Source organism: Rhamphochromis longiceps, linkage group LG8, assembly GCF_057381845.1.
Source record: "Rhamphochromis longiceps isolate RC_006_pf linkage group LG8, R_longiceps_female_GT1.1, whole genome shotgun sequence".
NCBI classification, from domain to species: domain Eukaryota; kingdom Metazoa; phylum Chordata; class Actinopteri; order Cichliformes; family Cichlidae; genus Rhamphochromis; species Rhamphochromis longiceps.
Window position 1 is genome coordinate 7,127,593 of NC_140564.1, and position 15,402 is coordinate 7,142,994.

The window sequence follows — 15,402 nt, forward strand, 5'->3', positions numbered from 1 at the left end:
CCTGAATGTGGATAACGCCAAGGTGATCAACTTAAGGAAGAAGTGACCCACGTTCACAGCACTCTACATCAACAGCACTGCAGTAGAGAGCCTGCAGCACTGGAAATTCCTGGGAATCCCAGCACACTTCCTCCCTGGTCAAGAAAGCCAACCAACAGCTTTTTGAGGAGGCTGAAGAGGCCGCATCTGAGTCTAGACGTTTTCACCAGCTTCAACAGAGGCTGTAAAGCAGTCTCTCTCTGGCACAAGAACAGCAGTGCTTCAGACAAAAAGGGGCTGAGAAGAGTGGTGAGGTTCGCTGAGCGGACTATTAGGGTCATGCTGCCATATATTGAGGGACTGGCCAAACAACTCTCCTCATCAAGGGAAAAAAAACATTATCAGGCACACCTCACACTCCATCCACGGCCTGTTCTGACTCGTGCCCTCAGGTAGACAGTCTTGAAGGAGTTCCCAGAGATGCTGAGCACTTGTTGGCTCTTTTGTCTTCACTCTGCGGTCCATCTCAGGTTACTGTGGAGGCCAGGCCACCTGGCACAGTACTCCATCATTCTCCTTCTTAGTCAGACCACCCTTACACAGCCTGGTGGTGTGTTTGGGGTCATTAAAACTACTACTAGACGTTCCCAGCACACCCTCACTACCCGTTTAGGTGCACCAGGTCTGTCCAGCGTCCTCTCCCGCCACCTGATCCAACTCACCACCAGGTGGTGATCAGTTGACAGCTCAGCCCCTCTCTTTACCCGAGTGTCCAGAACATATGGTCGCAGGTCTGGTGATACGATTACAAAATCGATCATCGACCTACGGCCTAGAGCGTCCTGGTGCCACGTGCACTTATGGACACTCTTATGTTCGAACAGGGTGTTCGTTATGGCCAAACTGTGATTAGCACAGAAGTCCATCTTGGATACAACTTTTGTTTTTTCAATAGGTAGAGGGTCATGTAACACATCAAACTTATTGGTAATGTCACAAGAAAAACAACGGTGTGCTTGGTTTCAGTGTAACTTTATTCTTTCATGAGTTATTTACAAGTTTCTGACCACTTAGAAAATGTGTTCAATGTGCTGCCCATTGTGTTGGATTGTCAATGCAACCCTCTTCTCCAACTCTTCACACACTGATAGCAACACCGCAGGAGAAATGCCAGCACAGGCATCCAGTATCCGTAGTTTCAGGTGCTGCACATCTCGTACCTTCACACCATAGACAATTGCCTTTAGATGACCCCAAAGATAAAAGTCTAAGGGGGTCAGATCGGGAGACCTTGTGGGCCATTCAACTGGCCCACGACGACCAATCCACTTTCCAGGAAACTGTTCATCTAGGAATGCTCGGACCTGGCACCCATAATGTGGTGGTGCACCATCTTGCTGGAAAAACTCAGGGAACGTGCCAGCTTCAGTGCATAAAGAGGGAAACACATCATCATGTAGCAATTTCAAATATCCAGTGGCCTTGAGGTTCCCATTGATGAAGAATTGACCCACTGTTGTTGTACCCCATATACCACACCAAACCATCACTTTTGTTGTTCCAACAGTCTTGGAGGGATCCATCCAATGTGGGTTAGTGTCAGACCAATAGCGGTGGTTTTGTTTGTTAACTTCACCATTCACATAAAAGTTTGCCTCATCACTGAACAAAATCTTCTGCGTGAACTGAGGGTCAATTCAATTCAATTCAATTCAATTCAATTTTATTTATATAGCACCAAATCACAACAAAAGTCGCCTCAAGGCGCTTCATAGATACAGAGAAAAACCCAACAATCATATGACCCCCTATGAGCAAGCACTTTGGCGACAGTGGGAAGGAAAAGCTCCCTTTTAACAGGAAGAAACCTCCGGCAGAACCAGGCTCAGGGAGGGGCGGCCATCTGCTGCGACCGGTTGGGGTGAGAGAAGGAAGACAGGATAAAAGACATGCTGTGGAAGAGAGACAGAGATTAATAACAGATATGATTCAATGCAGAGAGGTTTGTTAACACATAGTCCTGTTCCAATTTTTGTTTTGCCATTCTGCAAATTCTGTGCACCGATCTGGGTCATCCTCGTTGAGATGCTGCAGTAGCTGGAGTTTGTAAGGTTGCCATTTGTGAGTAGCTAATATCTGCCGAAGGGATGTTCGACTAATGCCACTCTCCAGTCACATGCGGCGAGTGCTACTCTGTGGGCTCTTGCTGAATGAAGCTAGGACAGCCACTGATGTTTCTTCATTAGTGACAGTTTTCTTGCGTCCACATTTTGGCAAATCCAACACTGAACCAGTTTCACGAAACTTAGCAAGCAGTTTGCTAACTGTAGCATGGGAGATGGGTGGTCTCGTAGGGTTACTGCGTTCACCAGATATCAACACAATTTCTATCCGCTCCTCACGTGTTAACCTCTTCGACATGTCAATGGCTGTGAACAAAGAGAAACTTGTAAATAACTCATGAAAGAATAAAGTTACGTTGAAACCAAGCACACCATTGTTTTTCTTGTGACATTACCAATAAGTCTGATGTGTCACATGACCCTCTTCCTATTGAAAAAACAAAAGTTGTATCCAAGATGGCCGACTTCTAAATGGCCACCATGGTCACCACCCATCTTGAGGAGTTTGCCCCCTCACATATACTAATGTGCCACAAACAGGACTTTAATATCACCAACCATTCCCATGTTATTACGGTGTATCCATATAAATGGCCCACCCTGTAGGACCTTTATTTTAAGATTTTTTTGGATGTACTGGATAGCAACTTGGGATTAGTCTCTTGCCCAAGGATATTTGGCATGCAGACTAGAATCCAGGAATCAAACCACCGATTAGTAGGTGACCTGCTCTGCCACCTGAGCTACACCTGCCTCTGTAGTGGTGTGAGTCATGGTTAGTAGGTCATCCACTTCCATTCCAGCTACAATTCTGCATCTCGACTGATATTGAATGTTTTCAGGTTTTATACTGACATTTATAGTTCCAACAGCTGATAGTCTACAGATTTTCCTTCAGCATCAAAAGTAGGATTTTGTCATATTATGTAATTGTCTGTAAATTTGTCCTAACCTTTCTGTGTAGTGGCCAAAGTGGTTCAGGGAAGACTGAAGCTACCAAACTTATAGTCCACTACCTCAGCTCGATGTATAAGGGCAGAAATTACAACCTCCGACAGGTAGGTCAAAGTATGTTCATCTTTCAGCTATTTTTGTCTGTTTCTTACCATTTTCTTTCTCTTCCCTAAATAGCCCATGGAGGTCTTTCCAATCCTAGAGAGTTTTGGGAATGCCAAAACAATCCTCAACAGCAACTCCAGCCGCTTTGGCAAGTACCTCCACATCCACATTCTTCAGTGAGTTTGCCCAACTTAACTCTTTGTGTATTTGCATTTTTCTGGTGTTACTAGCCCTGGGGATGACTGGTTGTAGCTGTTTTATTTGTCTCTCCTCTTGGTTGGCAGAGGAATTGTTGTAGGGACCTCACTCTCCAAATATCTCCTTGAGAAGTCCAGGGTTGTTTTTCAGGTGAGAGTATTAATTAAGGTATGTTGTTACTTTTCAAAGAGATACAATTTTGATCAGATTGAAACTGTCACAGTAGCCATGGGTCAGTGTGTCAACCACTCTGATCCCGACTTAAATATCTGAATAATTGTTATGACTGCCCAGAGAAAGAATTCTAATGACACAAGGAATACATTTTCTCCAGTGCCAGAAGTAAATTTCCCAAGATTCCCAGAGAAGGAATCCTAAAGATGTATGTCCCCCTCTCTTTCTGGCCAAATTGAATCTGAGCACTATATTTGCAGATATTTTGAAGCATTATATAAATTAACTTTCATGTTAAAGGGTAATGGGACAAAAACAAATTATCTCCTTAAAGAATCCTTAATCAAACCACTTGTTCAACATGCTTAAATGTGAATTAAAGCAACCTTTGTTCTCACCCACTGCTGTTTATTCTACACTATGAAAATCTAGAGTAAAGCTACAGAAGTTTAAAAGAAATGGGTCTATTTAGGCACAGATACCTGAGTCTATATCGGGACATGAGATGTACTAGACAGTATTTATTTTGAGTCTTTAGAAACTTTACATTACCACAGGGATCACCCTTCATATCTTTTCTTTTCTTGGTATTTCTCCAGCTGTGTTCCTTTTTCCTGATTTTCCTGTCACTTGGTACAGCTACATCTATTACTATGGCTGTCTTCCTCTGCTTGTCTATTACTGTCTAGTTGGTTGGCCATCACTGGTTTATCTGTCTGTGTCTTGAAGTCCCGCAGGAACTTACTTGGTCAGTCCCCACCCTAGGAGGCGTGTTCCTTTTTTTCTGTTTTTTCTTTCTTTCTTTCTTTTGCCTGTCCTATCCGGCAGTGTAGAAATCAGAATTACTGTCTGAAGGCCAAGAAAAATGCCCAACAGACTTACTTTCCCAAGTGACCGTTACCACTTTTGCTATACTGGTCCACATAGTTTTCATAGTTTACTAGACTTTTGTTAGGATTATTTTAAGTTATTACTATCAGAACAGAGAGGACTGGGGATGGGAAAGAGAAAGAAAAGTGAAAGAGAAATTGGGAAGAAAGTTAACAGAAGGAGAGGGAGAGAAAAATAGAGGAGAAGACGGTTTGAGAGAGTGAGAAAACGGACTAAAAATCTGCTGCACCATGTGCTGAAAAAGATAAGCAACAAACAACACAGTAACAACCACCATATGCAAAACAGTAAATAATAAATATTAAATGTATATATATGTATATATATGTTTAGAGCCAGTACCTGACCAAGATACAGTGACGTCTGTGTGTATCTGCTTGTATACCTGTGTGAACACTCGTGTGTGTGAGTGCGCTTGTGTTCATAAGGTTTCTCCATGTAAATGTCTAATAGTGGGTGTGGGAAGATATAGCCCTGACCCACAGGACATGCCTCCCCAGAGCCCAAGGAGGATGACAGCAGGGCAATCGCGCCACCCACCTGTTTGTCTGTCATCCTTTGATCTTGCCTTGGCTCTCAGTATTTAACTAACTCAGTATTTAAAATTATAATTTATCTTTCATCAGTGTTTCCTGTTTACATGAAGTGAACATGTGAAAATGCGTTTTACTCTGGGGTTTTTTTTTGTTGTTGTTGTTGTTGTTGGGGTTTTTTTGTAAGCACATAGAAGTCATGACTTTAATTCTTAGTTTTTTTCTCATTTTCCATGTAGGCAAATGAGGAGAGGAATTACCATGTGTTCTATGAACTGCTGGCAGGTATGAATGGCTGGGACAAACAAGAGCTCTACCTGCAGGAAGCTGAGACGTATTACTACCTAAACCAAGTATTTCACACAGAATACTTTGTTTTTCATGAGTTTTCCATATCTTTTCAATCATTATGTGCTAGCCTTTTTTCCTCTGTCCTCCTAAAGGGTGGTACCTGTGAGCTGAAGGAGAAGCAGGACAAACAGGACTTTCAGCTTTTGATTCAATGCTTTGACATCATAGGACTCCATGCTGAGCAGGTCTCCACTGTCTGGGCCATCCTCTCCTCTATCCTACAGCTTGGCAACATTTGCTTCAGCTCATATGAGGTATGCATTCATGGAGGAGAGAGAATGAGAGACAGATTAGAGATTAATGTCATACATCCAATCCTGTCATTTCAGAGTGATTCATTTGAGGTGGCTCAACTCTTCAGTGAGGCCGAGGCCAGGAGGGTGGGCTCACTGTTGCAGATTTCCTCTGAGGCTCTTCAGACTGTGATCACTCACAGAGTTACCGTTAGTAGCCAAACACCAACATAAGATTTATTCTGTCTCCCATCTTCTGAATTTAACTTGTAACATCATCATTGGTTCTTATTGGTGTTTATTGGTTCTTTCTGACACTTAATATATAGGGACAGTAGAACAAGAAAGTATTATTTTTGGAAAGATGAAGCACAATCTATTGTCAGTACCTTTGCTAGTACTAGATACCAATAGCGTATCTTTAAAGGAAGCAAGATCAAATTATTTAGCACTTGACTGGCTATTAGAAAACTGAAGAAAGGTAATGACTCACTTAAGATAAAGTGGACAACCTTATTGCAGCCAGCCACATTGCAATAATGTCAAGATACTGGCATACCCAAGTGCAACTGCCTGTGTGCATGTGCGTTACTTAACCTTGGAGCACCTGCTACCAGGATCTACTATGGGAAGAAGGTAAGCAGCCGGAAGCAGTGTAATGCTTTGGGCAATGAGAAACCTTAGGTCCTGTCATCCAAGTGGATGTTACTTTAACGTATACCACCTACCCAAACAGGCCATCTAATGCTCATGGAAAGAGCATTCCACAGCACACCTTCAGAAGTTTCAGGGTTGCAACTTCTGAAGGTGTCCTATCCTGAAGGTTTCATGATAGCCTCTCTACTTTAGATTAAGCTTAAAGCTTTCCTTTTAGACAAAGCTTATAGTAAGGGCTGGATCAAGTGAACCTGAACCCTTCCTTTGTTATGCTGCAAGTGGCCTAGGATTCTGCAAGCTTCCCATGATGCATTGAGCATTTCTTCATTAACATCTTTTCACTCTGTGATCATATAGCACCTTGTATTCAATCATTAATTATTAGTAATATCTAGCTCTCTTACACAGTGTGACTTTTGTTCTCTCCTGATGGGTCAGGACTGGACAGGACTGGTCAGCCAGTGTCTCAGGAAACATGACATCAGTAGATGGAACACAAGCAGCATCAAAATTCCTGGACTGACTAGCATTGTCCATGTCCACCTGGCTGGAAGGCAAGATGGGCCCACATATGCCAGTCCTGTACTTCACAGCTATAGCTACATTAAGGACTTTTTCGTCAAGTCCCATTGGGCTGGACAACAAAAATGCACTGATCTCCCACTGGGAGGCAGTTTTAAGCAAGGGAAGAAGAATCCCTAGCATGAACCGGTTCTGATGCACCACTTTCTTCTGGCCAGTACTTTCTTTTCTCCCAACCCTCGAAGAGGTTTACCTGTTTCATTTACACAGTCAGAATATAATAACTAAATATAATAACATTATAACATTTAAATATTAGTACAACAGAACCACGGTGGATCCGTCCACATTTGCATGCTTTTCAGTATCTTTATTCACAGCTGTTGCAATTTAGACATCAAAGCTTACAGGCAGCTTAGGATCCTCGCACACCTCGCACACCTCGTCCCCAACCTCCGGCGCCGGCTGAGCAGCTCCCTCGCATGCCCCGACCTCCAGCTCGGCTGCCTTCCTCCAGGTAGTGGGAGTGGGTGCATCCACCTGCCAGGCACCAGCCGGTCTCACCCATTGAGTGGGTACAGGTGCGGAGGTAGGCTGTGCCCTAGCTGGGCTCACCCTGCAGACCGGCACTGGCACCAGAGCAGTCCGGGCCTCAGCCACTCCCCCACAGTCGAGTGACACCAGTTGCCGTGGCAGTGGTGTCGGCGAGGACCAGATCCGAGTTGCCAGACTCTCGATCACCTGCATCCAGTGCTCAATCCGGTGCTGGAGTTCTTCCCGCTGCCTGCTCCCTCTGCATAGCCGCTAGCTCACCACCCTCAGTGGGGTGGCTAAAGCTCAGGTGGTAGACCTACTAACCGGAAGGTTGGTGGTTGGATCCTAGTCTGCTCCAGTCGGCATGCCAAATATCCTTGGGCAAGATACTAACCCCAGGTTGCTCTCCAATGCATCCATTGGAGTGTGAATGTGTGTATGAATGTTAGTTAGACAGCGCTAAAAACATAGAAAAGTGCTTGTGTGAATGGGTGTGATTGGGTGAATGAATGAGTTGTGTAAAGCGCTTTGAGTGAGTAGATAGAGTGAGTGAGAGTGAGTGAGTGAGTAGATAGAGTAGAAAAGTGCTATATAAGAACCAGTCCATTTAGGCCAGCTCCTTCCCTAGCTGGCCCAATCCTGGGTCTGCCGTGCCCCAATAATGGGTTTCAGCACCACTGAAAAGAACACACGGCAGACCCATCCATACATTCATTTTATTCACGACTGCTTACACACCAGCTGAAGCTTTTCAGCTCGCAGTTCACCCTTTTGACAAAAACAACCACAACAGTTAGAGTTCATAGACTTTAAGACGGCGAGGTGTGATTGTGGATGCCATGTAGGTGCATCTGCCTCCCCTGCAGTGTCACTGCAGACCATGCCCCGAATGAGGCCGGTGAGCCATCCGGTCAAGCTGAATCAGCAATCACGGCCATGAGTCGGAGCTTACAGGCAGCTCGACGGGGGTCTGGCACAGCAGCTGAGGCTCACTCTGAGCTCCAGCGGATTGAGGTAGGTCCAGACGAAGCAGAAATGGATATGATGCCTAATTATTCCAATATACATACAAAAGTCCTTTACAACATGAAATGACAGCTCCCCCACAAAGAGTTTCCAGGAAAAAAGGGAATCAAGTGACTCAGTTTATTGTCTGCTGTCTGTTGCCAGGGATAATAATATCCAGGTTTTACAGAAGCAATAGCATCTCAATTAATGAAGGCCATATTCAAAATGTGGTAGCTAGGCAGTGACACAATTAATAGCAGAAATACCGCTACCTGGGTAACCTCTGTTCTTGGAAAACACCCTGAGAAATTAAACCACAAATCACTAGCTTGTTTTTATTGATTAATTTTTTGTCCACAGGAGACCACATATGACAGGATCTACTGCCCCCTGTCTGTGGAAAGTGCCATAGAATCAAGGTACGAAAACTAAGCTATTTCTTCATGATTGATCACATTCTTCAGTAATAAAGAATAAAATCATCCATCCATTTTCTTCCTCCAAGACTTCCCTTTCTCCTCCAGCCCACCTGGGGAACATCAAAGCGTTTTCAGGCCATCTGATAGATATAATCTCTCCAGCATCTACTGTGTCTAACTAGTGTTCTCCCAGAAGGGCATGCCTGGTTGGAACACCTTACCCAGGAGACAACTGTCTCCTTTAGATATAGAGGAGCAGCATAATTTATTAATTTAGTAATCCAAAAATAAAAGATAAAACAGTCCAGTGTCCCATTTGAGTACAAAGTACAAAAAAACCACACACAGTCCAGACGTCGATCACTTTAGCAGGGGTAGCAGTTGTCCTCTAAGACCCACCAACCTGTAAGAGGACAGCCAGTAATCACTCCAGCCTCCATAACTTAACTACCTTTAGGCTGCAGCATATAATAGGCCCTGGCCTGCACAGAGAGACAAAGTAACACCAGTTTCACTATATGTCTGTGAAGGTTCTCAGTCATCCAGGTCATCGTAGTCAAAGGAGCTTGGAAAGAAAAGCGTCTGGACTTCTTTAAGTTGCTTGAAGACGTTTCACCTCTCATCCGAGAAGCTTCTTCAGTTCTAAGGTCAAATGGTGGAGAGTCCCAGATATAAACCTAGTGGGAGTATCCCCCCACAGAGGGACAAAAGGACCCCCTGATGATCCACCATTTGACCTTAGAACTGAAGAAGCTTCTCGGATGAGAGGTGAAACGTCTTCAAGCAACTTAAAGAAGTCCAGACGCTTTTCTTTGCAAGCTCCTTTGACCAGTTTCACTATACAATTCTCAGTGCAACAAACCATCCATCCCAAACATATCAGGTCATCCTAGATTTCATCACATCACATACCTGCACAGAGAGACAAAGTAACACGACAGTGTTTTGTCGTGTGGGCCATAAGTGGGCCAAGCTTCCAGTTTGGATTCGGGAGACAGACACTATCTCTACTTTCAAGATTAGGCTTCAAACTTTCCTTTTTGCTAAAGCATATAGTTAGGGCTGGACCAGGTGACCCTGAATCCTCCCTTAGTTATGCTGCAATAGATGTAGGCTGCCGGGGATTCCCATGATGCATTGAGTTTTTCCTTTCTCACTCACTATGTATTAACAGACCTCTCTGCATTGAATCATATCTGTTATTAACCTCTGTCTCTCTTCCACAGCATGTCTTTGTCCTGTCTTCCTTCTCTCACCCCAACCAATCACAGCAGATGGCCCCGCCCCTCCCTGAGCCTGGTTCTGCCAGAGGTTTCTTCCTGTTAAAAGGGAGTTTTTCCTTCCCACTGTCGCCAAAGTGCTGCTCATAGGGGGTCATATGATTGTTGGGTTTTTCTCTGTATCTATGAAGCGCCTTGAGGCGACTTTTGTTGTGATTTGGTGCTATATAAATAAAATTGAATTGAATTGAATTGAAGTAGACTAGCATATCAGTGCAATCAGTTACACCTGCCTATTAGTCCAACTCCATTACAGCCATTGGCTCACCGCAATTGTGACACACACAACCACTCCCAAACCAGTGCAACGTCACACAATAACATGGAGATGAATTAATACAGGGAACACTAGTCCACCATGTTACACCTTTCTGTCACTTGTATCAGCAATCTGATTTTTTTCTTCTTTAACTAGCAATAATACTTAGAGAACTAAGAATATTAGTGTTAACAAAAAGATCAAGCTGAGATCACCAAATTAATGCATTTCTCAACAACGATGCTGCATCTGATGGCCGATGACTGCATAACATTAGGACATGAAAATTTACTAGCATTGGGTATCAATTAAAATGTAAAACAATTGGATTAAATGACTAGTACGTCTGGTAACGACTAGGGACAATGGTCATGATAGGTGAACATCCCATGACCTACATGGTAAAAAAGTGATTGCTTCCTAAACATAATAACTGGTTGGGCATCCTTTAGCAGCAACAACTGCAATCAAGTTTTTATGATAACTAATGAGTCTTGAACAGCACTGTGGAGGAATTTTGGCAGACTCGTCATTGCAGAATTGTTGTAATTCAGCAACATTGGAGGGTTTTCAAACATTACCACCTATTTAAGGTCATGCCACAGAATCTTAATTGGATTCAGGTCAGGACTTTGACTAGTCTTCTTTTTTTTTTCAAAAGCCATTCAAAGGTGGACTTGCTGATGTGTTTTAGATTCTTGTCCAGCTGCAGAACCCAAGTACACTTCAACTTGAGGTCATGAACAGATGTCCGGACATGCTCCTTCGGAATGCTTTGGTAGACAGCAGAACTCATCGTTCCATTTACCACAGCAAGTCTTCCAGTTTCTGAGCAGCAAAACAGCCCCAGACCATCACACTACCACCACCATATTTTACTGTTGGTCCCTGCCAATGTAATGGCACAAAAATTAAACTTTTGTCTCATCAGTCCACAGAGTATTTTCCCAAATGTCTTAGGCCATTTTTTTACCCAGTCTCTTTCTTATGGTGGAGTCATGAACACTGACTTTAAGTGAGGCAACTGAGGCCTGCAGCTCTTTGGAGTTTGTTCTGGGGTCTTTTGTGACCTCTTGGATGAGTGGTCACTGCGGTTTTGGGATAATTTTGGTTGGCCAGCCACTCCTGGGAAGACTCACCCACTGTTCAATGTTTTTGCCATTTATGGATAGTGTCTCTCACTGATTCACTGGAGTCCCACAGCTTTAGAAATGGCTTTATAACGTTTTCTAAATGGAGAGATCTCAATTACTTTGTTTCTCGTTTGTTCCTGAATTTCCTTGGATCGTGGCATGATGTCTAGGCTTTTAAGGATCTTTTGGACTACTCCAGGAGTCTGGCCTGGGTGTAGCTGGAGAAATTGAACTCAGCTTTCCAAAGAGTTAATTGATGTTATAACAGGGGGGGAAATCACTTTTTATATTTTTTAATTTTATTTATTTATTTTCGTAAGCATTCCATCTTAGTTTCAATCACCAAGGTAAAGCAAAGTGACGCATTGAGTCTATTTAGTATTTATGCAAGGGTGTTTATACATCACTAATTTAAGTTTCTGTTTATAGGATAATTTGGTCTTTCAATGTGGGCACAGATCTGGACAAAATGTTTGCAACTGAGAACAGAGATATATTTAAACTCTATCAAGATGTGGGTCTAGCTTCAAAAATTACAATATCTTTCCTATAATTTCACTCAAAAGTAGTTTTTCTTTTAATATACCATCCATGGTTGAAACCCACTTCTTTCAATTCTATAGCCTTGAATTTTTTTGTCAGTCTATCTGAGAGCAGTAAAGTGACTTTTATCTCTGTTTTCCTTTCTTTTCTCCTCTCTAGAGATGCCATTGCTAAAGCCTTGTATTCTGTTCTTTTTGACTGGTTGGTGGAGCAGATTAATGAATGGCTGAGTCCCACAGAAATGGACAGCACCGTGGGCATAGTTGACATTTATGGATTTGAGGTAAGTGTCCAGTTTGGACTTTGGTCTGGAAACGTGCAAGTAATTAAGCATATTCTTGTGCAGATAAATTCACAATGGTCCTGTGATCTTATGCAGAACCTGGGAGTGAACAGCTTTGAGCAGCTGTGTATCAACTTTGCCAATGAGCATCTGCAGCATTTTGTCAACAAGGCAGTAATCACTCAGGAACAGGTGAGTGTATTGTATACTGCCCATGAATTATCAACCATCAGAGTCACCCATTACAAGCGGGTTCTACGTATTCTGAATAAATTATTTAGAAATATCATAATAATATGCTATAACTTGATTAAATTATTGAATTACTACAAAAGAAAAAAGGAAAAAGAAAATCCCCAATCCCTGGTAGATATTTCACAAGACTTGCTGAATGCTTCAACTTAATGTAACATTTAAATTCAGTTGACCTTTTGGGAGAAAAAAAAGATTTGCCTTTAAAATTTAAGAGCTTTACCTACAACATCATAGATGGGTTGTACGATTTGCTCTTTGTCTAGCCTCTCACCTGGGACCAATTTGCCGGGGTGAGGAGTGTCCAATAGGGTTTGCTGGAAGAGTATGGGATGTCTGGCCCATTATTACAGGCTATTTGGACCCTGTACATCTGCAGAAAGGGAATAGTCTGTAATGCTGGCATTAAATAGGATTTTTTTTGGTGAGTGTTGGGCTCTGCCAGGACTGCCCTTTGTCACTGATTACATTCATAATTTTTATTGACAAAATATTTAGGCATAGCCAAGTGGTGGAGGCTCTTCATGTTGTTGGCCCAAAGAATTTCAGAAGATAATGTGGTACTGTTGGCTTCTTCAGGTGGTGACCCCCAGCTTTCTCTGACAAGGTTTGCAGCCAAAGTGTAGAGGAGGGGGAATGAGCACCTTCAAGTTCAAGAACATGGTTCTTAGCTAGAAAAGGGTTGAATGCGAACTTCAACTCTTGGAAGAGGTTGTTGCCTCAAGTGCATGGGTTTATCTCGGGGTCTTATTCACCAGTGAGAGTGGAGCAAGGGATTGGCAGCCATCCATGTAGCAGAAATTAGTTCCTGATGTTTTTTAAAAATAAAATCAGGATTTGTAACTTTTTATGTGTGAGCATGGTGAGCATCTTTTATAAATGTTTTCATGCCATTTAATTGACGTCAGTTTGTATCACTGTGTCTGTGTCCTGCAGGAGGAGTACAGTGCAGAACACATCCATTGGCATCATGTACCACTTAAGCACTTCCACTCCTGTCTGGAGCTAATCTCCTCCAAGCCACATGGCATCCTCCGGATACTGGATGACCAGACCTGCCTCCCGCAGGTACGTACACACACACACACACACACACACACACACACACACACACACACACACACACACACACACAGATATAGACAAGTTGTATACAAGTTATATAAGCTGTAAGGTGTAATATAAAGAATCAGGTCCAAGGAGCAAGTGATCAGTTTAATATAAGGTGCAATGTAATCAGTGGTAGTGCACACTGAGTAAGAGGTAAAGACTAGAGGTTGCATTATACTATAATAAGTACGGTTTATAAATAGGTGGGAATGTTATTTATAAATACAGTGAAAATATCCAAAAAGGTTAACAGCTCAGTTAACCTTCAATCAGGGTGGAGGTTAGGCATGTTTGACAGCCTGTGGGTAAAAACGTTTATTGCGTCTGTTTGTTGACCTGATCGACCTGTAGCAATTTACCAGAGGGAAGGAGGGAAAAAAGTGAGTGTCCAGGGTGTAAGGGGTCCTTGATGATGATACCGGCTTTCCGCTGAAGTCTGCCAGTATAAAAGTCTCTGAGGAAGGTTAGTGCAGTGCCTATTGCCCACTCTGCCGCCCTCAGCTACCGCTGCAGTTTTTTCTTGTCCTCCATGGTAGAGCAGTTAAACCAGAGTGTACAGCAGTAGGTCAGAAGGCTATTGATGGTGGAGTGGTGGAAGTTAATTAGCTGTTTTTGAGGTGGACCAGGTAAGGTTGGCTGAGACCACGAGGAACTTGAAGCTTTCTACCCTTTCTACCTCTTCCTCATCGATGTAGAGGGTAGAGTGCTCCAATCGCTTGGTTCTCCTCAAGTCAATTATCATCTCCTTGGTCTTGGCTGTGTTCAGATACAGGTTATTGTTGTTGCCCAGGTGCTGAACCGCCTCTCTGCAGACTGAATCACTGTTGTTCTCGACTATCCTATGATAGTAGTGTCATCAGCAAATGTTATAATGGTGCTACTGGTGTGAATTGGAGAACAGTCATGGGTAAAAAATGAGTATAAGAGGGGACTGAAGACACACCCCTGTGGGATGCCTACGTTCAGATTGAGGGTGGAGGAGGTGTGCTCTCCCATCCTGACGTCCCGGGGTCTGTCACTCAGGAAGTCCAGTGTCCAGTTTGCAGGGTTGAACTGTGTTGAAGGAGGATCTGAAGTCCACAAACAGCATCCTCATATAACTGTTACTACTGTCCAGATGTGTGAGGGTTGTGTGAAGAACTGTTATGTCAACCTCTGTTGACCTGTTTGCCCTGTATGCAAACTGGTATGAATTGAGGTCTGCAGGAATGACAGCCTTAATGTGTGACATGATAAGTTTCTCAAAAAATTTTGGCGATTATTGGTGTTAAAGCAATTGGATGATAGTCATTCAAGCAGCTCACCGTGTTCTTCTTGGGCACTGGAACGATGGTGGCTGACTTAAAGCAGGATGGTACTACAGACTGTAGCAGTGAGAGGTTGAAGATGGTGGTGAAAACCTCTGCTAGTTGGTCTGCACATGCTTTAAGCACTCTTCCTGCTACACTGTCTGGACAAGCTGCTTTCCTCGCATTGACTCTGCACAGTGTGGTTCTGACCTGATGCTGCTCCAGCTGGATGGGGATATTGTCCCTCCTGCTACTGGTATCACTGTTTAGTTTGCTCAAAGCGAGCAAAGAACTGGTTTAGGGTGTCGGGTAAGGTGATATCCGGAGAGTTTGTTTGTGTGCGATTATCTGTGTAGCCAGTAAGTGTCTTGATCCCCTGCCACTAGTTTCTGGAGTTGTTTTGTTGAAATTATGCTGTCCTCACTAAATTTTGTTGCAGGCAAAGTAATTTCAGCTATACAGCTAGCTTAACATTCTTTATTCCCAGCACTTCATCCTCCAAGAAACAGGCCGCTTGTTGTGTTTGGCAGGATTTAATAATGAAAATAAACTCTCTCTCTCTCTCTCTCTTT

The 15,402-nt window shown here is 43.2% G+C and overlaps 1 protein-coding gene across 1 annotated transcript in view; it reads left to right on the forward strand.

Moving 5' to 3' along the window:
• LOC146663023 (unconventional myosin-VIIa-like) overlaps positions 1–14,009 on the forward strand; it is a 32,179-nt gene extending 18,170 nt beyond the window's left edge. The window contains exons 7-17 of the mRNA XM_085417349.1: positions 3,067–3,160; positions 3,234–3,337; positions 3,446–3,509; positions 5,197–5,310; positions 5,401–5,562; positions 5,638–5,751; positions 8,623–8,681; positions 12,056–12,179; positions 12,276–12,371; positions 13,368–13,499; positions 13,977–14,009. Of these exons, the coding sequence (XP_085273475.1) occupies positions 3,067–3,160; positions 3,234–3,337; positions 3,446–3,509; positions 5,197–5,310; positions 5,401–5,562; positions 5,638–5,751; positions 8,623–8,681; positions 12,056–12,179; positions 12,276–12,371; positions 13,368–13,499; positions 13,977–14,009 (1,096 nt within the window). The remainder of the gene's footprint in view (positions 1–3,066; positions 3,161–3,233; positions 3,338–3,445; positions 3,510–5,196; positions 5,311–5,400; positions 5,563–5,637; positions 5,752–8,622; positions 8,682–12,055; positions 12,180–12,275; positions 12,372–13,367; positions 13,500–13,976) is intronic.
• Positions 14,010–15,402: the final 1,393 nt, after the last annotated feature.